Source organism: Lagopus muta, chromosome 5 (assembly GCF_023343835.1).
Source record: "Lagopus muta isolate bLagMut1 chromosome 5, bLagMut1 primary, whole genome shotgun sequence".
NCBI lineage: Eukaryota > Metazoa > Chordata > Aves > Galliformes > Phasianidae > Lagopus > Lagopus muta.
Window position 1 is genome coordinate 42,226,705 of NC_064437.1, and position 26,702 is coordinate 42,253,406.

A 26,702-nucleotide genomic window follows, 5' to 3' on the forward strand; every position below is an offset into this window, starting at 1 on the left:
ATGAGGTCTCACAGTGTACAGCAGAGGGGCAGATCCCCTCCCTCACCCTGCTGGCTGCACTGCTTTGGATGCAGCCGAGGATACAGCTGGCAAATCAGGCCCAGCTGGCCAGTTTACATACATACATACATCCCAACTGGCATGGCAAATATGCCTGGCCTATAATTCCTTGTCAGCTGGATCTGGTGGAAATATTCACATAATTTCACCCCACGTCAATATCAGTACAGATTTGCCCATTTTATCCCCTTTTCGCTGTGATTTTGCAGAATTCCAAGATTAATCCCAGTGAGAACTATGGATTAAGCTTGTCAGTACTTTAAGCAAATTAACGTTACTCTGTAATACTGCAACAAGCAGTATTTTACACAGTCCTACTAAAAACAATTTTGTCACTAAAGAAACGCCAGTTCAGTACAATTATTTAGCGTGTCCAAGCTAGTCAGCAGTAATATTCTTTTCCTATTGGACAGAATGGAACACGGAATAACTCCACCACACACCCCAACCCTCAGCTTGACACACAAAGCCACCTGCCGTAACAGTTCCTTGCTTCCACGCCACACACAGATTCTGGACATTGTTTTGTTACAGTTGGTTTCATACATTTCAGAACAGTCTATTCCACTTTACCATTTTGAGACCCTCCCCACGGCACAGCATTTCGTACTTCCTTCGCTCAGGCAGGTAATCCTTTTTCTTAAACTCAGTTTCCTTCTCTGTCTGGTCTTCTGCATCTGTGCTGGACTTATTGGCTTCCTTTTCTTTGGCCATGATATATTCAAAATACTTCATGTTTCCGTTTGCTCTTTGATGCTCAGGATCTGTTGAAAAAGAGACAGTTATCACCGGCAAAAGAAGTATTCAGAAGAGACAATATACAAAAACAAAAGCAACAGATGCTCCTCAAACAGAAATCAGAAACATCTATTCTGGTCTGAGAGTATTCATGGGATAACTGAAACCCCAAACTAGGATGGAAGAATGCTAGTCTGCAGCACACCCAGTAAAAAAGAACATGAGCTATCAAAGCAAAGCTCAATTCATTCACACTTAAGAAAACAATTACTGTGAGGCCAGGATCCTCAGTACATGCAGGTTTCCAAGCACAATAAGCAGGGTTTGGCCACCCAACCCAAGCAGAGCAGGAGGGACGAGGAAATTGCAACGGGCAGGCAGGGCTGGAATAGCATGACTGGCTTCAAGCTTAACAGCTTGGGAATTAACATTTCTGGTGACCAAGGTTTTGGCAATCATTAACCCTAAAAAAACACTTAAGCTTCAATTCACTAATTAGTGCTTCTCACTGGCCTTTGATATACAGATTATGTTTATGTTCTTCACACAGTCCATCAGAGGGATATTTACAGAAGCACAAATTGTTTTGGTATTTCATTTTAAAAAGCCTGTAGACAAGGCAAGAAATCAGTAAGACCAAGAGTTCTCAGAACAGATCCCTGGGTGACACCTGCACAACCACAGGGCTACATCTTGCTGAGCCTCAGCTCTCTCCTGCACGTACCCAGTTCGAGAAGGCGCTTGGTGAGCATCATTGCTTTGCTCAGATCCCCCTGCTGATACACAGCATAACTCAGGTAGTCCAGAATATAGACTTTATCTGCAGAAGACACTTCTCCCTCATCCAGCTGTTTCAGAGCTTGCTCCATCCAGAGCTCAGTGTGGTAGTAATCAGCCTCTGTGTACGCAATCTTTCCCAGCTCAAAGCAGTCTTCAGCTGTTAAAAAGGATTTGTGCTTTACCCCTGTATTTGAAACAAAACAAAACAAAGATTTTACACAGAACACTGTACTGGATCACTCCTCAGAGCCACATTCAGCTACTTCCTGTTCTTCAGAGCACCATTTATTTCTTTTGCTGTTGTGGTCTTTAACATCTCCCACACTGCAGTGGCTATTTGTTGAACATCCAGTGTAAGTGTTTAAAACCTGCAAACCCTTAGCAGAAGATAGAAATGGTTACGTGCAGTTTGCCATTGCCAGAATACCAGAAACTAGCTAAGTGCCTCTACAATTTGTGGAAAAGAAAATAAACCCTCCTTCCTCAAAACACAGGACTCTTTGAGCAAAAGTAAGCTAAGGAACAAGCTCCAGAAATCTGTTTTCAAAGATACTGTATTATTTCTTCAAAATGTTACTGAAGCACACCTTGTGTCAGCAACAGCTTAGCAAAGGACAAAAAGAAAATGCCTGTGAATTCCCAGCTACTTGAGATTTCTGAAATCAGTCTATTTTAGAAATATCTGAAGGGACCTCTGGAAGAGGAAAGCAGTAGTAAGTAAATGACAGATTCCTATTTTTGCCACTGTAAATGAAGACCCATGGAAAAACCACATTTCTTTTTGTGGTAAGAGAGCATTTGAGATAAAGTAAAAAAGGAAACTAAGACACAGATTGAAGCTTTTCTTCTTGCCCAGGACCCGTCAGCTTTACAGCTAGACTAAATTCCTGATTACATCTCAGCACATCCTGGATTTCTCCCAGCAGCTCCCACTGCTGCGTTCCAACAGGGGAATTCCATTGAAGACATGCCTTAAGAAACTGAAGAATTGAAGAGACAGTCCACAAGAAGGAATATCCTGCACATACTAACACCCAGTGGGTGTTGGCCTGGGATGGCCAATGATTTCAGGCTTCTGAACATGAAGCCACCTGTAAGCCCTAAGGCAGAGCAAAGCTTAGGGGACGCAGTACGGAGGTGGGCTGAGCGCTGTCAGGCACAAAGAGATCCTCTGGAAGGAGTAACAGCTTGCAGAGCCATGCTCTGGTACATTTAGGAGCAACATAACATCCAAATGTGAAAGGGCAACTTAAAAGAGTGCTTAAAACAGCAATCATTAAATATGGCTGTTAACCAGTGTAAAGAAACAGCACAGCTTGTGAGGCAAGAAGAGAATCAACAAGCAACACAAAAGCAGTTCTGACCAAAACCTGCCCACCTCACAAATGGAAACTCCCTGAGAAAGGAGACAAAGAGCACAAACAAGTGAGCACGTGGCACGTTCCTCTCCGTAGCTCTGAAGGCCAAAAAAACAACTTATTCTCTTTTATACTCTAGGGCTTTTGGGTTCTGCAGTAACGCTTGATCATGCACAGTCTGGACAGCTTATTGCTTCAAAAGAAGCAATAAAATGCAGTCCATCCAAAGCACTTTGTCTTCTATTCCTGTGCTGTTTTAGGACAAGAATAACAAACAGCTTACTGTAGTAGAATGAATCTGCAGCTCTCTGAGACAGTCTTGAGCGAAACCCAAAAGCAAGGTTATACAGCATAACATATAAAGCCAATTACCCTTAATTTTATTAGACATCTGACCACAATGAGCACTTCCAAAAACACAGATGGATTGTGCAAAGTTGATTTTCTGCCAGCTGGCACAGTACTGGCTTTGAGCAGAGGAAACAAGACAAAAAAACTAGCAGAGAAGAGCCTTCTGACAAAGAAGCATGTCTCCTGCATATAAACCTGCTCCTCTTGCATAGTGCCACACAAGCTCACATTCTTTTGTGTGCATGTGATAATGGTTCTCTCCCTTTGTTTTTTCAGCTTATACACCCCATGAAGCTGAAGCCCAAGTTCAAATACGACTTAACTTTTTCACCACAAGGAAAATACTGATTGCAGCATATTGATTCTTTTTATTAAAACCTATTAACACTATATTATCTTATCGCCACTAGAAGAAAGACACATGACTTAACTAAAAGGGAATGTTCAAGCTCTAGTATGAGGAGACTGGTACAGATACCTTCACACAACACAGTTAAACAAGGTGGAAGATTGTGAAAAGATTTGTAATCTGGACATTTGTAATCTAGACATTTCTCCCAGCGTTGCTGCAGATAACACCTGTGACCCTTACCTGGAAGATTCCCTCTTGAGAGGGTGTCTGTATCCAAATTATACGTGTCTTGAAGCCGCAAGAGGGCTTTTGCTGCACCAGTCTGATCTTCATCGTTTGGAAAAAACTGCCGCTGGATCGTCATGTTGGAGATGAAGCCTGCAAGAAGAGGAAAACACTTGGCCTTCTTTGTCACAAGAACTGTACCAACTCACTGCATTAAATGAATGACTCCCTGTTCCAGGGAAAGCCAACGTATCAGGAAAGGCCATTACTGCAGATTCGTTTCAAAAGGAGTACACCAGAGGCTTCACTCAGAAACTGTTTATGCCGTAACATAGCAAAGAATTAAAAAAAATAATGCTACATACAACACATGGCATAGGCCAGGCCCCAGCACGCTGCAGTGATCTGCGCCTCTTCAGGATCACCAGGGTGACAGCAAACCTTTTCCAAATGTTCTACTATTGTTTTCAGGATTCTACAGCTGTTCAGAGGTGAAGTTCCAAATACTGAGGATGCCCACCACTCTGGGCACCTGCCCATACCAGCCCACCCTCCCTGCCACTCAGATCTGTCCTGCCCTAGGGCAGATCTCTGCGTGATACTCTACAACAGTTGTTTAATCTTAAACATAACCTGAAACACATTCATGACACGTAGCAGTAGGAGCACGCTGGCCTGAACATCCCACGGATATTCAAAATTCTCAAGAGCTGTTGCAACTAGCTCTTGAGCTCTAGGGAGAGAAGGAAAAGAGAACAGGATGCTGAAGAATTGCTGGAAAGCGTCTTCCGTATCTCCTCCAAAGCCAGGCTCCCCGAGGAGACAAAGCAGGGTGTAATTACTGACAGTATCAACAATATGGGTTCCAAAGCCCAAGGATGACTGCAATGCCAAACGCATACAAAACAGCAGTTTTTCAGCTGCCTATTTTATCATAATATAAACCAAGGCCACACACAGCACAGCAAAATAAAAACCTTCATCCGACCCCCAAACAACAGGGAAAATAAGCAGCAAGGTGCTATACAATATAGTTCCATGAGAAGTCTCTCAAAGAGCTCCACAGGTAGGGAAAAAAATAACATTGTGACCAGTAATTATCAAACTACTGCAGCACCCTGTGTTAATACACTCCAGACAAATCTGCTGTTATCTCAACCCTTCGAGCCCTGTGTTGAGCACCAAACTGCTGCTGTAATCTTCTTTTCAGTGGGAGGACTGCCCATTTTTCCCCTTCTGCTTCTGCAGTCAGGAGACTCACAGGCTGTTTGTACTGAGGAGGGGAACAGAATTCCACAGAGCCGCCAGAAGGAATGGCATCAGCAAAGTCAGCCATGAGGACCCAAGTCTCAACAAGCAAACAGCCACTGACGTTGTCAGAAAGTAACTTTTCTACCAGACAAACTCTTTTGTCTCAACATCCCAAAGCACAAGTCTTACAATGTTCCCACTCCAAGTACAGGGCCAATGAGATGGTTTTTCTTACCAGCGACGAACACTGGGTCTTTTCTGACAGCTCTCCTTGTCATTTTCTACTACAAACCTATGCCTAACATCAACTACTTGTTGAGATAGGTTTCCACAGGTCAAATATAATCAGCCCAGCTTCCTTTTTACTTGAAATCTATTTCACAGTCAACTGGTAGGTCCATTTCTCTACTGAAGAGTTACTACTCTGTTACAGGAAGCAAGGCAGCCAATCATTTACCGAACTCCTTCAGATCTCTTTCACAAACGCTCGGACTCTGCCAGCATTCAGGTTTCACACCACTGTGCCTTAAGGGCACTGAGCACCTCAGTAGTGACAGCACTCAAAGACAAGTTCTCCACGTTTTGCATTCTGAAGATGTATTTTCCCCTTTTTTTCTTTTCAATGGCGCTTTCAAACTTTCAGACGCAGTGTCGTGAAATACAGGTGAGTACATGAAGACTGACCCTGGCACCCTCCACAATTTAAAGCCTCCAAAGAGGTGCCTCTGGTTAAACATCAGTTTTTCTAAAATTTGTGTAAAACTCCAGTAATAGCATGCTGGCATCAAGACAGTGGGCCTTCTGCAAAATACTTACTTTTTTTATGATAGCATCTCAAAAGCAGACTTACAAACCTAATTCAAAGCACTGCCTGTGAAAGACAGTCCAGGAAGTACAATCATAATGTGATCTGATCACTGCTTTTGCTACTGGCATACTTACCATCCGACATGTCCTTCAGAACCAGGCTCTCCAGTTCGCCCCACTCTGTGTTAAGCCGTTTCATCAGCTTGAATGCATTTACAGGATGTCCCAAAAAACCTTCGGGGTCTTTCGTAGCAGTATCTGTCAACTTATCCAATTTCTCTGCCCATCTAGAGTGAAGACACACAGTCATTAAAGTTTCTTGTAAAAGTTATAAAACTGATTTCAAACTACTCAACAGACTGAGACAATAAAAATGTCAATACAAATTGCAAACTTTTTTCTATATATAAAGCACTTCTGGAATGAACAAAAAGCAAAAAGGTTTTTGTTTTTTTTTTTTAAATCATCTTTGGCTGCAGCCAAAATCTCAAACTTGTGTGGTTTTTCTGTTTTTCTTTGTTGAGATGCTGTTGAATGAACTCCTTCCTACCATGCCAATGCAGTACACCAGCAGCTTTCGTGCACAACTAATCAAGAACAAGGCTTTATCCACCTTCTTTCCTAGACACACACCCCTAGATCTATAACAAGCCCATTCCTTCCCCACCACAAGACTGCCTTCCATATCGTAGGCTTGCACTAAAAAAAACACATGGCTCTTAGGTTCCCAAATGAGAGCCCAGATCAACTTTCTGGGGCTGTAATTCTGACTCCACAAACCTCCCTTGCTCTTCAGTGACATCATCTGTTCACAGATCCAACATGTTCTGAAATACACAGCAACCACTACTGTTCATCTGCCTGTCACTCCAGCGGAAACAGCGAGGGAGTTCACTCCAGCAGGCACATCAGTCATGCTGAAAGCACCAGCACTGTGCTACCGTGCATCTGCAGACAACGCAGCTTCCCCTCCCTGAACCAAACCATGCATTTGTTGAAGTGAAGGCATGCAACAACAACCTGATAACAGGATAAATCCAGTTCATTAGTTAGAAGAGGCCGCAGCCCACAGAGAATACCAAATATCAACCACAAAATGAAAAACAAATAGAAAACGTGAAGCTGCAGAGGATTCTGCGAGAACTGGCATTCAGCACGCTCCAAAATTCAGCATGTCTGAGACATCTGCTAATGTGCCACACTGCGCTTTCCTTCTTTCCATACTGTCTTGAGATGTTTTCCTACGCTCTGACAGCCCCCAGCAGTGGTTCTGTCAGCAGCAAAGTGACTGACAGGGCTCCCAAGCAAATGGTGTGCTGCAGTTGCTCCTATGGACCAACTCCTAGCAACACAGAAGGACTGACCTGAAGCAAGCCTGAAGAAACTTGTGTCAACAACTTGTACATTTACAATGCACACGCACAAACCCATTGTACATTTCCCATTTGATGGCTATCTAACTTCAGGACTAGGTGACAGTCACTGCCATTATCAGCCACAATCACAATTCAAGATTTCTGCCAAGTACTTCCCATAAAAACCTTGACAAGCCACACAAGGTGTGAGCCATCCTCCCCGCTCCAGTGAGTCACCAGCTTTCATTCAGATTAAGTCAAAGCAAGCTACCAATATCTTTGAGTACAGAGCCCAACAAACCCTAAAGATACAGGCGTTCCTCCCACCTTCTCTCTCTGTCAGTTATTCCAACTTTTTCCCAACAGCTGTCACCTCCAATATAGCAAAAACAAAGCTATGACACCTATCTGATTAGCTATATTTACACATTTTTGTTGTTCAATCTGCTTGGAGATAATAAAACAAAACTAGAAGTCATTACTGGGGACAAAACCCTGGTAATAGCTTCTAGCTTAATCTTTGCCTCAGAGGCAAAATTTCTCAGGTGTAATGAACCTTGGGAGGCATTTTTTGGATAAGGCTGGACTCAAATTATTAGCTATCAGCGTCATCAAACAAGCTGCTTACTTTTTGATCTGTTCCAGCTTGCTTTCTTCTGCCTTGATGTAATCTTTCAGTGATATCACCAGATCTTTCTCTGTGTTAATTAAGTCTGTCATATGGCCTAGAAAAAAAAGTTGAACAGTTTGGTTAAACAAGGAGAAACAAAAACAAACAAGAAACTGAAAACAGAAGAGTCTTTTTCTCTTCTGTATTCTTCCTTTTCCTTCCCCAAAATGCTCCCACATCCTGCTAGCTAAACTGGAAGGAGTACTTAAAGCAAAGCTTTTTGCCTTTTCTTTTTTTGAGGAAGAAAATCTCATGCTGGACAAAGCTCGTTGCCATGGAAATTAACACAAGATCACATATTTATTATTAGAACTAATTCAGGATTCATTTGGAAAAGGAAATAAGTTGGAACAGAGTAAGCTTTCATCCAAACATACATAATACAGAACAAATAATGACAAAGCTAAATACATAAAGACTTTATCTGTGATACGTAATAATACCTCAGACTTATTTTTAAGCTCAGTGGCATGACTCCAACAGCACCCAAACAACCTTAGTTATTAATCAACAATTGTTTTCCTTCCTGCAAGCAGGCAGCAGAACAGGTTCACCATGAAGTGATGCAAGGCGCATCTTCAGCTGCGACCCACAGCACTGGGACACAAAAGAAGGCATGCTGACATACTGGTATCATTTTGTACCTCCAACAGGTGTTTTGCTTGCCTTTATAAGCATGCATCAAGACACACCAAAACTGTGTTTACAATTCAATACCCATAGGAATACATAGCAAAACAAAGCCTCATCAGACTGATTGCACTGACTGAATTCAAAGGATATTTCTCTCAAAGGCAAGAAAAAAGCCAATCACGTCCTAAGAGCTAGTAAGTGGATTTAACTGTATGCCAATAAAAGCCTTGCACTCCATTAACACACCACTGCAGAATCAGTATGATAGTCATTAAGAAATTCTTTCAGCTATGTAGCATATACACCAAAGCACGTCGCACCAATTGAGGTGAAGAAGTCCGTATGGGCAAAAGAAAAAGGCAGCAGAAATCCAAGGGCAACGGTGCACCACATCTTGTTGGATGCCATAGCTGTAGCTCAAAGCTGTCACCTCACCAGGTACCTACAAAAGAAACAAAGCAGGTGAAACATCCCTACTCACCGCACACTCAACTCATGAGACAGCTCGTTCTCTCAAGTAAGGAATATCTTAGAAGTCATCATGCTGTCTTGGAATTCACAAAATGTTGGGCTTTTATTTCCCCATATGTGAAAGCTTCATCTTTCAGGCATTCTGTCTCCTCAGGTGAATGAAAACAACTGCAGATACTAACAGAAATAATTTACAGCTCTTTTGAAGGCAAAATGATTAATTTAGGGAGGGGAAAAAAACCCAACACATTACAAAGTGGCTCACTCTGCCCGCTTAGGGAAGAAAAGGATTTGCTTTGGACTGAGTTGCAAAGTAAAATCTGCAGAGGGAAAGCTGGAGGCCTGCTTTCTGCCCACTCCAAGTCAGAGCCCTCAGCCCCACCAATGCTCCAAAGCAGCATTCCTCCCCTCCTCCTCACCTGCTTGTCCCCACCATGGGCAGCCAGGCAACAAGCTAAATCCAACTATTCCAAAACCAATTCATCTAAAACAAAACAACCCTGTAGCTCCCTTCCTTCACTCTGGCTCAGCTCCTTCTGTTCACTATATAGCCGCACAACATCCAAGAGACAGCAGCTGGGAGGCACAACTGGCCGCCAAAGACAATAACGTCAGGCAGTGTTGTTTCTGGTAGCAGCACAGGTTCAACGCGTTTGTGGAACTGCAGCTCAAAATGCAATGAGCAGAAACCCAACTCTCCAGCCAGCCTGAAATGCTTACCTAGTTTTCAAGGTAACCCAAAGATACTGATAACAACTGTATGAGATCCTGCGGCTGATATTAGCCCCATTAAGGAGAGCTCCAATTGAGTAATTGCTTAACAAGTTACATCTGTAGTACATCCAGTACTCTCAAAGACAATTATTTTGCTGCTCTTCCCTTAAAAAAGCTGTGTCCAGACACACCTTTCAGCTCCCACTTTGCTCTGCAGAAAGCTGGGTGCCTGCGGCTCACTCAGCGCCAAGCCAACACATCTGTGAATCAACCACCAAGCACAAACAGTTTTACTGCACGATAAATATTTGCTCACATTATCAGTACTCAGAATTCACTGAGCTGTTTGTTTACTGGCTGTTTGTTTACCTGCTGCTAGCTTCACCAGCACACTGAAGGAACTAGTGGCAATAGTTACAAATTGCAACAAGGGAAACTCTGTGTAGGTACAAAGAGAAACGTTTGTCACAGTGACAAGTTGGGCACAGAAGAGGCTCCCAAACCTCATTTCCCATTCTTGAAGAACTTTGAAATAGGGCAAACCCACGTGCAGCCCAACCCAAGCTCCAAGCTCAACCGGCTCCAAACAGAGGGCTCAGCTGGATGACATCCAGAGGTCACCTACAATTTCATTTGTTCTTCACAGTCTCCAGCTCTCCTGCCTTTCACAAGGGCTCAGGTCCTGCAGCAATGTGCAGCCACCCAAGATGACTTCCCTCCCAGCCAGAATTCTGAGCTGGAAGCAGAGCCCAGGGCAGCAGCCAACCGTGCAGCTTTCACTGCCTTAACAGCAGTTGCTAAGTAGCACGACTTTCAAAACTTCTCCTAGGGGATCACTACACATTCCCAAATCAAAGAAAACAAGGCTCAGTTAGGAAAGGTGCTGGAAATCCCTTACACGCATGAACTGCCAAATAGGCAGGCTTAATTTCTTCCTGTCAGAGACATACAGTAAACCGATATGAAATTGCTCTGTTACTGCCATCAGTCTGGCTCTCCTCCGCAGCTGCGTCGCTCTGGAACACACCAACATGGCACATGAGCATCTCAGAGAGGAGGGAGCCTGCTGCCCACATACAGAGCAAACGATTCCAGTGGGAGTGAGGCTGACAGCTTCAACACGAGAGTTCCCCAACTTTCTGCAAGATGTATGTTTGCTTAGCTTTGAAACTGCGAGACATGACAGAGTGGGGAAAAAATGATTGGGGAAAATAAAGCAAGGAACAAACAAGCATGAAGATACCAGTAAAGCAGAGCAGCGATACTGCCAAGTGTGATATGGAACTCCCCTAACAGTAGGGATAAGCAACAAATGCCATTTCAAATGATAGACCTCCAAGATGCGTTTTTCTGATGAGTTTTATAGAGTTGTCAGGGCCGTATCAGAGAGGATATGCACGGAGCACCCATGCAAGCAGAAGGAAAAGCAAAACTAAGACCAAGTACACGATGAAAAAGCCTCAGAGCAGCCAAATCAAGACAGATGGTGGCTGAAGACCAAAGCATTCGGCGAACAATACTATTACACAGCAGTTCTCACCATCCATCCTAAGCTCCCTGGTGCCCACCGGGATCCAGAAAGCAACAAACTGCTGACAGGAAACAGAAACTGAGCACTGAGTTCAGTGTGGAATTATTCTGGAACGGCTCTAACTTAATCCCTAAATAACATTTTTTTAAATTAAGGTAGCAAGCAATCTACTTTAAGAGTCAAAGTGAGCAGTGTTTGAGGGCAGAGAAGAGCAGCACAAGCAGTGGCAGCTGCCCCCTGCAGCAAGGCTCCCTCTCCAAACAGGGCTGCAGCCTGAGACTCATGACTGGAATCCTTACCCAAAATGAAAGAACTTTCCCAAAGTTCTTAGGCACCAAGTGCCACTTTCAAAAGGCCTTCCGCTGATCTCCTGAAATTTCTGCCTGTTCTGCTGGCTTGCAGTGCACATAAAGCACTGTGTGTCCCTACTTCTATTTGAAAAGAATCAAAAGCAGCAGATCCTACACCTCTAAGAACTTAAGTTCGTCTTCCAACTCCTGCACAACAGAAGCTGTTTGCCTGTAAGAGAGGAGAATGAATTCCAGAGCCAACATCAGCAGCGTGCTTGAAGTTTCAATCCTGCAGAGCAGGGAAGTCCACACACAAGTGTGTAACCCGGGGATGGAAGCACGTTTCCAGTAGGTTTCTGGCATAGCAGGACTGAACGGAGACAGCCCTCTCAAAGCACGTTTGTTTTAGCTTTCCAAGCCAAGACAAAGAGCTCTGGCAACGCAGCAGAGCGCTTATCTTATTAGACACAACAAGCAGAAGGCTATCCTCCTATTCACGCCTCAGCACAATATCTGCAGAGATGTTTTTAGAATTAAGAACGCTCACAACGAAAATCCCAGCGATCAACAGCTGGAAAGCAGTAACAGCGGGAGCTCCTTCCTGCTGAATGGACACCCGCGCAGGCAAAAAGCCCCTTCTTCTCAAGGGGAGCAGCAACTCTGCCTGATGTTCCTGGAAGAAGGCGCCCAGAAACACGCCGAGCGAGTGACAACGAAGACACCGCGCCGACACGGGCTTTATCGGCGATCTCCGCGCCCGACAGAGTCCTCCTACAAACTCGGTCTCGTTTCAACGCGTTCCCGCACGCCCCGCGCACAGCGCAGAGGCTCCGCTCGGCACGGCGCAGAGATCGCCAAGCGGCGCCGCCTCTCAGCCTCGCCGCCCGCAGCCCCGGCTCCACGGAGAGGCTCCGCCCGGCGCAGCGCCCCGGCAGCGGCGCGGGCCTGGCCCCAGCCCGGCGCCGCGCTCCCGCCCCCCCGTTACGTAACGGCCGGCAGGGCCGGGAACCGGCGGCGCGGCGCCTGCCACGTATCGCCCCCACCCCCCGCGGAGCCCGTCCCGTCCCGGTAAGAGAGGCGGCGCGGCCGGGCCTCACCTGAGAGAGCGGGCGGGCCGCGCGCGCCACAGACGGAGCCCCACGAGCCGCCCGCCGCCGTCACGCTCCGCGCGCGCGGTGCCGCCCGCCGCGGCTTTAATAGGCGCGCAGGCCACGCCTTCCCGGGCCGCGCGCGGCGGGGGCGGGGCGCGGGCGGCGGCCGGCGCGCTACGTGAGCTCGGTCACAGCGGCGGCCGCCCTGGTGCGCAGGCGCCGCCGCCGGCGCTGCTCCACGTGGGCGCGGGGCGCAGCCCGGGGGTCCGCGTCGGGTGGCCACCTCGATCTCCTCCGGGAACAGCGCGGTCGTCGACGGTCCCCGTGTGGCTGCGGCGCGCGCTGCCGGTGCCGTGCCGCAGCGGAAAGAGAGCCGGGTTCCAGCTGAACCATCCGTCAGAAATAAGCCTCCCTTCCTCTCGCCTTGGTCGACTTCCAACAGAAATAAAGCTCCTACAGCCGGCAGGAAGTGGGGAGCGGTCCGCCGGCCTCCGGGTTGAAAGTCCTCAGGCCGGGACACGTGGGCAGAGGTAGAGCAGCAGCTTTGGGGATGTGGCAAACTTCCTCCTTAAACCAGAGTGCCGCTTTAGCTTCCTCACCTTTAACTTTTTAATTTTTAACGGGACTTCCTCAGGCTGACGTGACCCACCTGTTTATTAACTAGGAGCGTCAATGCCAAAGATGAGGCTGCTGACAAAATGAAGCCGTGATAAAATGAAGCCAAGCCTTTATCAAATCCTTGCAGTTGGAACAGTCCCTTAAAGGCCATCTGGTCCAGCTCCCCTGCAATGAACAGGGTCAGCCACTGCTCCATGAGGACCTCAGAGCCCCCTCGAGCCTGACCTTGAGTAGCTGCAGGGCTGGGCACCACCTGCCTCTCTGGGCAGCCTCATCAGTTATGGGTTAGTTTGTATCTACAGCATAATGACAGACGGGAAGACTACTCATTAACTTTCTGTTTAAAGAAGTGGTTTGTCTTACCCCAGCCTTTGCCCAGGAAAGAAACATTTTTTAGCAAGAGGTTCCTTGTGGTACAACCACGCATTTTCAGCATGAGCTTGCTAGCTTGATGCATTGGAAGCAGTTAGCAGCTGATGGCAGTCCCAGCTCATGGCCCCTTGTTGGGAACAGCTGGCAAGACAGAAGAGCAAGAACTAGCAAGATTACTACCACAACTGTTTTCAGCTCAGCAGATCTACTGGCTTGTTTTAACTGCAGGGCAAGTTTACACTGGAGATTACACTTCAGTGCTCTATCTTATTAAGGGAAGATGTTTTGTCCATTAATCCAATTAGCATTGTAGGTTAATAAGACTGTGTTTCCTGAAGCAGAGCAGTCTCACAAATAACAATTACACCTAAACACTTAAGCAATGAGAAAAGAAATACCAGAGTGGTATTTCCCTACGTATTCTACTTGTTCTTTTCCTGCCTACTCTACTTACTATGTTTTACAAGCAATGCTCTCTAGTTACATGACAACTTCTCAATTAGGAAATCACACCAAACAGCTAAAGGTGCTGAAAACATTTACATGTTGATAAAATTCCCTTTCTCTTCAATATAGGCAGATAGGTTCCAGCCCAGGGTAACGTTTTCAGTACCAAAGAAATGTATTCAGCTATGAAGGCATAAAACAAAACATGTTGTTACTCTGTCATCTGTCCTGGCAAAGTTTCCAGTCAGAGCCACTGCAAACTCAGCTGCAGGTCTGGGTGTTAGAACACTCGGCAGCTCCATTCTTCAGATGCATTCAGTTGTTGGCATACTTTCCTCTTCGGGAACACACAGTCCTTAACTTCAAACACTGCCCTTATGCTACTGACACAGAAAACAGAGAAACTTGCAAAGATAAAAAGAAACTAAACAAAGGGGAACTAATACTTTCAGAATAGCTCGACTTATTGCAGTAGCATTGTTCCCATAATAGCTCCTGCTTGGCAAATTACAGTATATGGAATTCTGGCAGAAGGAGGCACACAGGGAGAGCAGCTCCACAGCTGCAGGAGCTGACGGAAAGCCGGAGCAGATCCTGTCAGCCACCCAACTGAGCCAAGGGTTTCCGAACTACATTTCCCAGAGCTCCTGCTGGGGGAAGAGCGACTCAATGTGGTCAGACAGCTGCTGTTCGCTCTGCTTGCTGGAGGAGCTGTACTTCCAGCTGAGGACAACGGTGGCCTTCCAGAGCTGTTTCCTGCTGCTGCAGACAGCACGCCTTCTGCTCCGAGCGCAGTAAGTGGGCAATGCGTTTGCAGAGTGGCTGATCTCAGTCCACCTCCCGCAGGGTGGGCAGAGATGTCAGGAGCCACCATGACAACTCCACAGCACTGAGCAGAGGCTGCCTGCCTGCAAGGAGAGGGGCCTCTGCTCAGGCACCACCCAGCTCAGGAGCCGTCACCAGCCTTCCTCAGAGGAAGGACTCACCACCTCTTCCTTGGTGCAGCTTACACATCCCAGCCTGTAGGATTAAGAAAATGCAACTTCCTCCTTAGAGAGCTTTGAGATTTGTGGTTGGAAAGTGAAATACTCAAGATAATTGCTGAGGATTGTGAATCACAGCTCATTTTTGTTTCAGATGAATGCCTGAGATAGCTGTTTTCTGAAGCTGAGTTCAGGCGGCAGTCTGCGACTGCCTGAGCTGACAATGTGGTAGGATCCTTTGGCACAAAAGCCGTTCTCAGCTAGAGATGATCCAGTTCAGCTGCAACTGCTGCCTCTCGTCAAGCTCTGGGAATTCTCTTCCGCCACCGATATTTTGTCTTTCATTCCCTTCTGGCATCAATGCCTTTCCCACAGATCTGCTGCTTGCTGCAATAGGATGTTCAGTTGGATGGAGGCCATTACAACTGCGTAGGAAACAAACAAGAAAGCAGCCACTCTCACTGTTCTTTATCCCACTGGTACAGGAGTTCAGAGAGAAGTATTTAATCTCATCTTGTAACACTTTAAGACTTTCTGTGCACACTTATTTTAGAAAGCAAACGCCAACATTCTGTAGGTTCTGTAAGCATGTAGCATTGGGTTATTGCACCTTTTAAATCAAACTTATGTTTTCAAGGCCACTGTGTTATGTTCTGTGCTTCGCTTTTCAAACAGAAACAGCTTCCCATAGGTGCTGATTATGGCTGCAATTTATCGAGCAGCGTATAGAAGAGCTGCTCTCTTCTGCAGGTCACACTCCACCTATATTAGAAAAATGAGGTAAGTTTTCATCTAACTCATTTGCACTGAGACCAGGATTTGGCACTCTTGTATTCACTGTCACAAACAGCCCTACCCAAATCTAATGCCAGCTTTCATCTTGTATCAGTTCAGCAGTGATGCAAGAGTCTTGCATGTGCTTTGTAAATGGGAGTGGTTAAAATCTCTACACTCCCTTCACTATGGAAAAGAGCTAGTTGCCTTAGGCTGAAACTCTCTAAATGAATGCCTGCTTTCACTAAAGATCTCAAAAAAAAAAAAATTCAGGCAGTCTTGAAGTGACAGTGCTCACCTCCTTTAAATACTACTTCAGACAGCCTGGAAGAAGCACACAAACAACCACATCTTTTAAAGAACCCTCTTGGATTGAGAGACTTGGGTTACATATCTTGGATCTGCTCTGCCTGAAATAAATGTGTCCAAATAAGCATAGCACATGCAATATTGACGTGATCTCAAATTCATCATTCCGACTCTTTTCTTACTGCAGATACTTGAGTAAGCTAAAGGAAGATGACATGTTGTGTAGACAAGCCCAGACCTCGGGAACTTTCTACATCTTTCACAATTTCTCACCCTTCCTGCAGAAAGTCGGGAAGAAATATTTGATTCCACAGCTCAGTGCAGCAGGTAAGCAGGTGTCCAGACAAGGCGTCACCCAGGTCATGCAGCTCAAATGATTCAGGATCATTTGTGACAAGCAACACCTTACATGGGTTAAAAAAAAAAAAAAAAAGACACACACAGAACATCCTGTTATGTACGGCATGCTGTTTGTTACCAAAAAAGTCTATTTGGAGTTAAAACCTTGGCACACTGATGTGAGCCCATGCTCCTCACATGCATATGGTATCAAAATATACCTGAGCTACTTTGAGATTATAAATTTTGAATATTTGGGACCATAACTTCTGAAGAGCTGGTAGGATAACAGACAGCAAGTTTTGCCACCAAAGCAGGGAGAAGTTCTGTGAGAAAGGTATCAGCTGGCATAAGAGAGAATTGGAATGGAGAGCTGGTACTCAAGCATAAAAACATTTGCATCTTTAGCTTGACATGGTCTAAAGATATATCTAGGAAGGAAAGCTATATGTCTGGTCTCCACCACTGCTCTTACATGAGCACCCCACCTCGAACCCAGATTGCACAAATGTTGGCTAAGCAGAAAGAGCTTCACAGTCATACAAATTAAATTTTCCTTACGGCTTTTCCTTCCCCTTTCTCCTGCTCTTTAGAAATGAAAAGGATCCTGGAGAAATTCAGAGAGACTGAACAGTGGATAGAGAAGTCGGTGCTGATTGGTTGTTCAGATGAGCACGTACCACACTTTGCCCTGGATTTAGGTTGGATGACTCCTCTTCCATCTGTGTTGGCATCACATTCGATGCACTGAGATGAAGATGCTGCTGAGGCAGCGTCCCTTCTCCACACTAGTGATTATTTACTGTCAAGAGGAATCAGTCGATCCTCTGTAGGAGCTGCTGTGAGCACAGTGATTGAGCCACCAAACTGTAGCTCAGTTGCACTGTGGTTCCTCTGGGCGTGTTTGTAAAGGTGGGCTGTTTGCAGGTCACTTAACGTTTGGAAATGTGTACCTCTGAAGTGATGTCACTTCACGGGGACTTCCAGAGGTCATATACTGGAACAGTGAAGGGTAGAAAGTTGGGATAAGAACTGCAGTTCATGAAATCACAGATTTTTTTTTTTTTTTTTTTTTTTTTTTTTTTTAAGCAGGAGCCTTGGAAAGATCAGTCGTTGAGGCTGAGCTCAAGGGATCGTTCACTGACTTACGAAAGGCTTTCTTCGCAGTGGATGAGAAGGATTCTTCTTTGCTGGCCTCGGTACAGTGCAGGATTTGTAACCTTAATAAGTTATTATTCCTAACATTTGTCTCCCACATTGTTTTATGACTTCATATGTATTGTGGAAGTATCTACTGTCAGTTTTTAGCCAACTAGGTACAAGGATGCTATAAATTACTGCTCTTCTCCCAGATTTGCTGTCACAAAAGCAAGCTGCAATGGGAAGAGAAGCAGACAAGAGGCTTAACAATGATTGCAGTCATTTGCCACTTAGCATCAACCTGCTGCATGCCCAGCACGAAATATGCTGATCTCAGTGGCAGTGGTAGTTTCAGCAATCCCAGTTTGTCCTTGGCAAGTAACACACATGGCTTTTCTATTATCCTCTTGGCAAACTGAATTCCAAGAATGGCCTTACAGATCTTCTGTCAGAGCTGCTCTGTTACATCTGCACACTTACAAATTGTTACTCTCCAGATGCCCTGTTTGGAAGCTCTAAGGAAAGACTTGTGTGAAAATTAGGCATCCAATAAGAGAAGCAGAAATAATTGTTTCTTTTCCTGCTCTGTAATGTTTATGATGCTTGGGTTATTTTTCCCTAATGGTATTTGGGGCCGGCGTCTCCCTGGCATAGTTCAGTTCTCATTAGTACTCCCATTATATCCCAATAAGGAACAACTCTTCCTCCACCTCCCCTTAAGAAGATGAAATTTGGATGCTAGAGCAATGAACACAGAACACCAATTGCAGAAGACTCCCTTTATCAAAACAGTGCCCATATTTTATTTGCATTATAGAGGCTTCCAAGCATAATCAGAGTTTCTCCCCAGCATGCTGTTACAGGCATGAAACAGCAAAGCATCACTTGGGGAGACTGCTCTGAATCATCTGGCTCTGGCTGTCCATAGACCTGTATTTCCTTCTTCACAGGCCCAGGCCCTTCTCCGCTGGCACGATTCCCACCAGTACTGTAGCAAAACCGGGCAGCCGACTCAGAAAAACGTAGCTGGCAGCAAGCGCGTGTGCCATGCCAGTGGAATAACTTATTACCCACAGGTAAGCACCTGAGCAGCACAGCTAAGTACAGGGTGCCCCCAGCCAGCTAGGAAGAGTCCCCACTTTCACTTACTTGTTTGGTCTGAACTCCTTCCTTTGCTCTTGGGTGCATTTTCTAGATGTCTCCAGTAGTTATCATCTTGGTGTCTGACGGCAGCCGCTGCCTCCTTGCACGACAGGCTTCGTTTCCTCAGGGGATGTACACCGCTCTGTCTGGCTTCTGTGACGTAGGTGAGGCGGCCTCTCGTCCAGCACAGTGCCCTCAGATGTGCAGAGCTGTGGGACATCAACCAAGGGCTTGCTCACAAAAGATGAATGATGTATGGTTGATACCACAAAAACAAGGATTGGGTCAGCATCGTTACTCAGATAGGGTTCAAAATAGTACATATGTGAAGAGAATGGGTGAATTATGAATGTGTATCAGTTGCTGTAGTTCCCGATAGTAAATTTAGGTGTAAGGCTTCCCAGAATAGAGCAGTAACACCCAGGTACTTCTTAGTCTGTTTTATATCTCATACCCTCTGGCTCAAAAAAAAAAAAAAACAACAAAACTACAGACCTCTTATTACAGGAGGGAAAGTGGGAAACAAAAAAAGGAAAAAAAAAAAAGAAGAGTAGCCCCACATTCTGTCCCTTGGCTCTGCATACAGAAAAAAAAGAGTGTCTCTGATGGCTTTGGTTAAGGGAAGCAAGCACTGGCAGCAAGATGCTCAATTCAGTGAATAAGCATTCCTAGGTCAGCACAGCCAGAGCTCCTGCTCACGCTTGAACAGTCAGGGCTAGAACACCTCAGAAATGAGCATACCTATGTTTTTCTTGCCATGGTTTGCTGCCCTGATGCCAGCCTGCCCTTACTCATGCATGGTTGCTTCTAGGTGAAGCTGTGGAGGAGGCAGCCCGGCGAGAAGTGGCAGAAGAGGTGGGCCTGGAGGTGGAGTCACTCTGGTATTCAGCATCCCAGCACTGGCCCTTCCCCAGCAGCTGCTTAATGATAGCTTGTCATGCATTGGTGAGGAGACAGCAGTTGGAGGTGAGTGGACTTGCATTCCCCCAAGGCATTTCAATGCCAACCTTACATAGCAGAATCTCTTTCGGTCCACAGACTTTACCTTGGATAGCATCAGCTCCTGTCTAAATGCTTTTTCAGCTAGCTTCCTATAAGTGAAAAAGAGACTGGAAAACAACAATTGCTTCTGTTGTAACATGCAAAATTTTACACAGGTCACTGAATGTACAAGCCCAGATCATGCTTCCGCATTTTTTCCCTCTTAACTTTGCAGAGCAGTTACCTTCTAATATTCAGAACATTATCTGCTGTAGAACGTGCAGCTTCTGCTATGTTAATTACTGTGATCAGACACTAGTACTTTGCAGGCCAATGCCACAATGGAATAGGGCTGACTGACTTGTGGCTTCCCTAAGGAAACATCAGTGGACAGTCATGTCCTCTCCTGTGCTGGCATCAACAATTAATTCCAGCATGGATTAATCACTCCAGGGATTCTAGCATGGGATCTTTGCAGGAGCAAGAACGAGGCACTGCTGCCCACATTTGAAGCTGATTTAAGGAAACTGGTACTCCCCTAATTCTTTCCAGATCAGTGTGAACAGCCTGGAGCTGGAGGAAGCCCGCTGGTTTGGCCTGGAAGAAATCATGGAGGGTCTCAAGCGAGAACCCAGATCTGCAAAGCAAGACAACGGAAGTTTTTTACCTTGGTTCCCTCCCAAGCAGGCCATTGCTCACAAACTGATCAACGAGTGGGTTAAGCAGCAGACTTCCCAGCCAACTCAGGTGCTATGAATTCATTAAGCCTGTACCTCTACCAGGATTACTAATGCTTGACATGAAAGCTTCCATAGCTGAAATCTGTCATACAGCAGGTGTAATCTGATGGCAATCCTACATTTGGATACAGAGACCTACACATTTCTGATCATCCTCAGACAACTCCTTGCACAGTGGATCACCTTTGAGATCCATCAACTTGTAGTAAATGCACAATAAAATTCTTTGTCCCAAGGCACAAAACGTTGTCATCTGCCGCTGGTGTTGCCCAGTAAGCAACAGAACAATGAGCCCAGTGCAGCTATGACCCTCTTTTCTCCATTTTATCCATCTACAGGTTGTGATGGATATCTGAACCCAGCATTTTTTCAGAAAGAAACATTAAGGGAGAGAGGCCTTTTAGTTTTCACCTGTATCTCAATCTGGACTGACTATCAAAGAAACCAAAGAAAGGCAGTGCCTGTACCCTCTCCCCTTCTTCCATTTCCCTTACCTTTGAATCTTCCAGTTTCATATGAAACTTTTTTTTGCCCCAAATGATAAGCGTATTCCTCCTTTGGTGATATATGAGAGTAACTGAAACTACTTCTGGAGACAACATTTTCCCTGTCAGCCATACAGAGCATGACACTTCCATCCTAAGGAAGAGAGAATAGAGCTACCTGGTGGTAGAGAGTGGAAGAGCAGAGCCTATGCATGAGCATATTAGAACCCAAGAAACTCAAAGGTGAGATAGTATTACTGAAAGGCAGAATGTCTCTCACCCTGTGCCAGAAGTCTGTGGCTTGCTTGGAGAACTGGTCTTGCTTTACTGGTGAAATGGTACCACGTTTGCAGGGAGAGTGACAAAGATTTAGGGGAAAAGAAAGCAGAGGAGGCAGACGGAAGGATCTGCTGCTTTTTTAGGCTCAGTCCTTCCTGCTTACTTGGCCAGAATTCAAATGTGAAGCTTGCTAAGCTATCAGTGCAGAGACTTGAAGGGGGAACAGGACAAAAAGTTGGTACAGATTGGAGCATTATTGGTGCCTCCCCTCCAGCCCAGCTAGACCTTTAGATAAACTTGTGCACAACTGAACTTAACTGCAACTCTCCTGCTTCCAGTTTCCTTTGAAATATGCCTCTCAGCCTCTCTTTGTGGTGGTTGCTCCTGTTTTTTTTTTTTTCTTCCATCATTTTAATACTCCATTTTTCTCTTCCTCTCTCATCTCTGGAACGTGCCATTTGCACTTTCATCCCCAATCCTTTCTTCCTCTTACCTGCAATAAGAACACTGAAGCGTTAGACCCCAGCCAGAAGGATATTTGTGCTTCTCATGCCCCTTCCGCATTCTTCTTACCTCCCTACCTCGCTCCATGCACTTCCATAACGTGACCCAGGTTTGCTTCCAGACTACAAACTCAGTTTGGTGTGCTCAGTGCTTTCTGAATATCCACACAGGATCTGCTCTGTGGTAGAAAGAGAACTAAGAAGAAAAAGCTGCAAAGGTATTATACCTGAAAGAGCAAAGGAATGGCTGTATGTGTAACTTGTGCAGCAATTTGAACTCTGTGAGTATGCAACTGTTCTTCTGCTTCACAGTATATGTCCATCAAACCAGCTGCAGCATGACCAGAACTTGATACCAGAGAAAACTGACCTCTGTTTGCTGGGAAACAATGGGTTACTACTTAGCAAATTACGCTTTTTACTCTATCAGGCAGGCAGGCAGGAGGCTCCAACTGAAAGAACCATCACCAGCTCCTTCAGAACTGTCCCCTCTGCATTGCTGATACACAGCTGGCTTGGCAGGATGTCCCTGTGGGGTGATGCAAGTTGATGGGCTGCCCAGGCTGAGGCTGACACCCACAAACTTCAGGACAGCAGTAAGAGCTGCAGCTCTGTCTGTATTCAGAGTGTAACAGGTTTTTAAAGCGTTTCACATTTTATACTGCTTTTTAAAAATTCTTTAGCCCGTGCTCTTGGCACCCAGTTATTTATATTGTGGCATTCACAGGGAAGCACTGCTGAAATGAAATCAGCAGCCCAGCCTGCAGCTGCCATTTAGAACGTATTCACCTTGGCTTACTAACAGATGGCAAGCAGCTGTGAGAGGGTAAAAACCCTACCAGATGTCATTCAACATGATGCTAAATATGCATCAGACCAGGACAAGAGCAGTTTTGCAGCTTTATCTAAGAAAAGCTGTTGGTTATTTGTGTCACAGGAGCACAGCAAAAGCAAAGAACAAACACACAAATTCGGCCTCACTGGTCTGCCTGAGCTACAAACATCTAGAGAGGTTTTATTAGTGAAGCTACGTATGTCTCCAGTCACAAGAGGTTTGCAGCAGTGATCTGCAGGAAATATAATAGTTAAATACAGATGTTGTCAATACACAGCCTGCAGAATTCCACAACTAAATCATATCTCACTTCACAACCAAACTAGGAGTGTCAAAGCAAGTGGTACTGCAGAAAAATAAACCATAAGAAAGTGACAGTAAAGACCAACAGCAGAGAGCAGGAATAAAACTGTCATCTCTTAAATTCTCAGCCATCAGTATGAACAGTCAACAGGGTATAATTTCATTTAACATTTAATCCTTTATCAGCATTATAACTGTAACATGGCCTTATAACTGCAGGTAGAGTTTGTAACCTTCACCAAATTAAAAACATCAGGGCTATGCTCAGCTAACTTAGATTAGCACAGCTGCCATCCTTGGGTTTCATTCCTCCTTTTACCCTAAGGACAACACCTGTCCTGGAAATATTTCAGCCTCACACCTGAACCCCCAACACTGCATGTCACAGGGCAGTTTCCTAGCCTGGAAGCACAGCCAGCATGTATTCCTACACCTGTACATGGTTCCTGTCTTACCTCAACAGAACACCTCATCTATATTTTACTGTAAGATTACATACAAAAGATTAGCTGAAACAACAATAGCTATCTCTGCTATATGCCCTAAAGGCCTGGGGTTTGCTATTGAGTTTATTATCATCAGCACCTGGAATCCATAATAGGAAATCTTACCCATCCTTACAATGCAGTAATCTTGATGGTGGCTGAGAGCACCCTCAATGCACATCAACCAAAGCTTCATGCTCCCAACTCTTTCATATTCTTGAGCAGTTCACTGATTTTTTTTTTTTAAAGTGGCTTTGTATTTGCTTGTTTACACCAAGAATTCCAACTGCCCTCCTCAGTGGTGTTTTTGTAGAGGAATAGAATAAAGTTGGAAGAAGAAATACATTTTCATCTCAGACCTGCCAGAACAGATGCACTTGTGTTCTGTTCCAAGGCAGAAATGCCAAGGGGGAGGAGCAGCTGTTGCTGCAGCCTCTGCAGCATCCCACAGGACCCTGAGGTGGTACAAAGGGCCTGCTCTGCCTCCTGCTGCTACTGAAAACAACTCCAGTTTCTCAAGTTACATAAATAGCTGCAGCAGGAGCTGTGCAAATATTCGTAAAAATTGCTTGTCTGCTATTCCAAGTAATGCTTGTTCTGGAGGTAATTGTTACTCTTATTTTATAAGGAAAGAAAAGGAGAGAAGTCCTACACAGGGTGGCAGTCCCTCATGGCAAAAGGGGAGGCTGCCATCTGCTTACTTATACAGCAAGGATTCTGATAGTGATTTATTTACAGGCACAGAGACTCCAAGTAGCAGGCAACACCACCAAATCCACATTTGCACAGAGCTTGCTGCACTTAAACACTGCTCCTCTTGAACAGCATCTCCTCCCCAGTGACCAGAAAGGAGCTGAGCTCACACTGACAACGCTGCTGGCCCATGAGCTGCCAACTTCTGAGCTGAACTACACACCCCCTGCTAACAGTGATTAGTTAGAGGTTCCCTTTCTCAGGTTCCTGTCTATTCCATAGAGCTGACCAGGGGAAAAAGAGGCAGCTGTCAAACTGTCCAGTTGTTCCACAGTCTGAACAAGTTCAAGATCTCTACCTTCTCATGGGATTGATTTCCATCTGGTATACTGAAGAGGAAAGATCAGTTATAGTTGTCTTCTTGCTTGCAGCATACCAGTCAACAACAACTCCATTCAGAACCCAGGCTCCAGGGATTATGCCACAAACAAGAAAACTGCATTTCCAGGAAGGGTTAGAAGTCCTGGGATAAGCAAAGCTGTACAAACATTGGATGCTCAAGTGAGCAAAGTGAATAGTTAGTTGGAACGAAGTACTGGTTCATAATATTCGTAATTCCATTTGATTGAGCAAGCCGTTGAAAGGGAAACATGCTGCACTTGTCTTCCCTAATTAATTCCATCAGAATTCCTTCGCTGAAAACTCTTTCAAAATTAAAAGCAGAAATGCCTTGTGTGCTACTTCAGAGCAGTGCAAGAGGCAGCGTGCAAGTGCTGATTCTTAGATGGCAAATTCTCCAGTGAGTAAATCCGTATTACTGAAGGTCTCCATCGTGAAGCTGCTAAACAAAGGAAGGAGATGGAGTAAATGCCACCTGACAGGAATAATAGTCCAGTTGATAAAAATCATGTTACCCAAGAAACAAGATCAGCCAGAGTGCCTCTGAAAGAGCTGCTTTGTTCTGAACTTGCTCAGGTTATGTTTTTCTTTTTCAGATAACACTTTAAAAGAGTCCTCTAGCATTTTTTGACCTGTACAATACAGGCCACAGGCAATTCATACTCTCAAGTCAAGCATATTTGTGAAAGTATTTAAGTTTATCTAACAACTCAATAGAAAATATTAGGTAGCTTCCTTGTTAACTATGCTGCCTGTTAAAATGTAAACCCTTTCTAATGTTGAAGGATGTCTGTTTTCCAGCACTAACTGCTGGCTACCCTTGCCTGCTAAATGCAAGAACTGTTTTTGGATTTCAGCATCTGTCTAACCCCTGTTGCACCTCACCACTCTGCAATCTAAACTCCACAAACTTCAGTAGCATCATAGTAGCCCCTCATTCTTACACAGCATCAAGATGCCAAATGCAGAGACAGCACAGCCACTGCACTCCTTGTTCACTCATTTCATTCATGTATAGTCTCCATGTTTTTTATTTGTACTGAAACATTTTGCAACAAATTCCTCATTTATGAAACAAAGAGGCCCAACTCAACAAATAGTAGAAAAACACAACCAAACCAACAAGAAATAGAAAAAAATTGCAAAAACCACCATAGTACAGTGTAGCTGAAAAGTCAGCAAGCATTCATTGTGAATTGTGATGGGCTCTTGAATTTCAGTGGACAGTGTATTACTTTCAAAAGACTTTTTATTGCAAACTTTGTTGGCACAGCAGTTAGATAATGATACTGCCACTGTGTTTCTGAGTGTGTTCCAAAAAAAGCTCACCAGCAGCAGCAGCTCAGCCACTGAATTTCTCTTCTGCCTGCTCAGACACTTGACTAGTTGCATGGAAGGAAAAATAGAAAAGATATGGAGAAGTCCAAAGGATCCAGCAAGTTTGCCTTTTTGTTCTCTACAGATCAAGAATTGCTATGTATTTTCTTTCATATTTACCTGGTTAAAATAAAGTCTTTGTACCCAGAGATTATTCATTCTATGTGAAAGCATCTACAGGTTGCATTTTCCCAAAACAACAAAACCAATCTGTTCAGACTGAGTTCATACACATGTACTACTGTCAGTCAATCAGTCATAATGGAATCCAAAAAAGTCCCCACGGTGAAAGTGCTTTAACTCCAAGAACTCCCAACACTTTGCTACAGAAGTTATGCATATTCCTCAACGAAAAAAAAAAGCAGCTCCAGCAATCAAGTTGTATTTCTATTTCTGTTTCTATTTTAAATAAATTCAGTATTATAGCAATATTTACGTGTTCTATCAGATTACTCAAATACTCCTAATTAGTAAAAAGCATTTTTACAACAATTATCAAAAGGTTTTACAATGCAGCATTTGTGTTTTCAGAAAAACAATCGAATGTGTAATAAGCATTGAATCAGCAGTCCCAAATCCACAAAAGAGAACACTGTCCCTCCTGCATGGTATTCCTGCCTCCCCATGAATGCAGCAACATTTTCCAGATATTGACAGCACATTGCTATGGGTAAAAGACATTTTGGAAATACAGCAAATTGGAGCATCAGCTTTAAAGAAAAGTTTCGTGACAAGAGTTTCATTCAAGCCACATCATTTTGCAGTTTTCTGAAAGCATACTACTAGTGGAAAAATCCTAATCCTGTCTAAGATAGTATGC

General features: G+C 44.7%; 2 protein-coding genes across 10 annotated transcripts in view; one reads left to right on the top strand and one right to left on the bottom strand.

The window, feature by feature from the left end:
• Positions 1-12,791, bottom strand: part of P4HA1 (prolyl 4-hydroxylase subunit alpha 1) — a 24,956-nt gene extending 12,165 nt beyond the window's left edge. For all 4 annotated transcript variants that reach the window (XM_048944766.1, XM_048944764.1, XM_048944767.1 and 1 more), the window contains exons 1-7: positions 12,684-12,791; positions 8,901-9,022; positions 7,906-8,002; positions 6,058-6,209; positions 3,880-4,017; positions 1,523-1,762; positions 634-824 (exon numbers count right to left, since the gene is read on the bottom strand). In XM_048944766.1, coding sequence (XP_048800723.1) covers positions 634-824; positions 1,523-1,762; positions 3,880-4,017; positions 6,058-6,209; positions 7,906-8,002; positions 8,901-8,988 — 906 coding nt within the window. In that variant the 5' untranslated portion in view covers positions 8,989-9,022; positions 12,684-12,791. The remainder of the gene's footprint in view (positions 1-633; positions 825-1,522; positions 1,763-3,879; positions 4,018-6,057; positions 6,210-7,905; positions 8,003-8,900; positions 9,023-12,683) is intronic.
• NUDT13 (nudix hydrolase 13) lies at positions 12,575-26,313 on the top strand. 6 transcript variants are annotated; one of them, XM_048944772.1, is made up of 9 exons: positions 12,575-12,654; positions 15,769-15,877; positions 16,368-16,507; positions 17,113-17,220; positions 17,609-17,718; positions 18,610-18,735; positions 18,855-18,966; positions 19,614-19,768; positions 20,336-26,313. In XM_048944772.1, the coding sequence occupies exons 2-9, from the start codon at positions 15,798-15,800 to the stop codon at positions 20,537-20,539; spliced, it is 1,035 nt and encodes a 344-aa protein (XP_048800729.1). In that variant the 5' UTR covers positions 12,575-12,654; positions 15,769-15,797; the 3' UTR covers positions 20,540-26,313. The 6 variants fall into 6 exon arrangements, with proteins under 6 accessions (XP_048800729.1, XP_048800728.1, XP_048800727.1 ...); XM_048944771.1 differs by having other exon boundaries at positions 12,585-12,654; positions 15,773-15,877; XM_048944770.1 differs by lacking the exon at positions 12,575-12,654 and adding an exon at positions 12,901-14,908 and having other exon boundaries at positions 15,773-15,877.
• Positions 26,314-26,702: the final 389 nt, after the last annotated feature.

What these genes read in the sequence shown, in the direction of transcription:
- NUDT13 (XM_048944772.1), top strand. Translation starts at nt 15,798, where the DNA reads ATGGCTGCAATTTATCGAGCAGCGTATAGAAGAGCTGCTCTCTTCTGC. An exon ending in ACACTTTGCCCTGGATTTAG is followed by an intron (nt 17,221 to 17,608) that starts GTTGGATGACTC and finishes TTTTTTTTTAAG; the next exon opens with CAGGAGCCTTGGAAAGATCA. An exon ending in TGAGGAGACAGCAGTTGGAG is followed by an intron (nt 19,769 to 20,335) that starts GTGAGTGGACTT and finishes AATTCTTTCCAG; the next exon opens with ATCAGTGTGAACAGCCTGGA.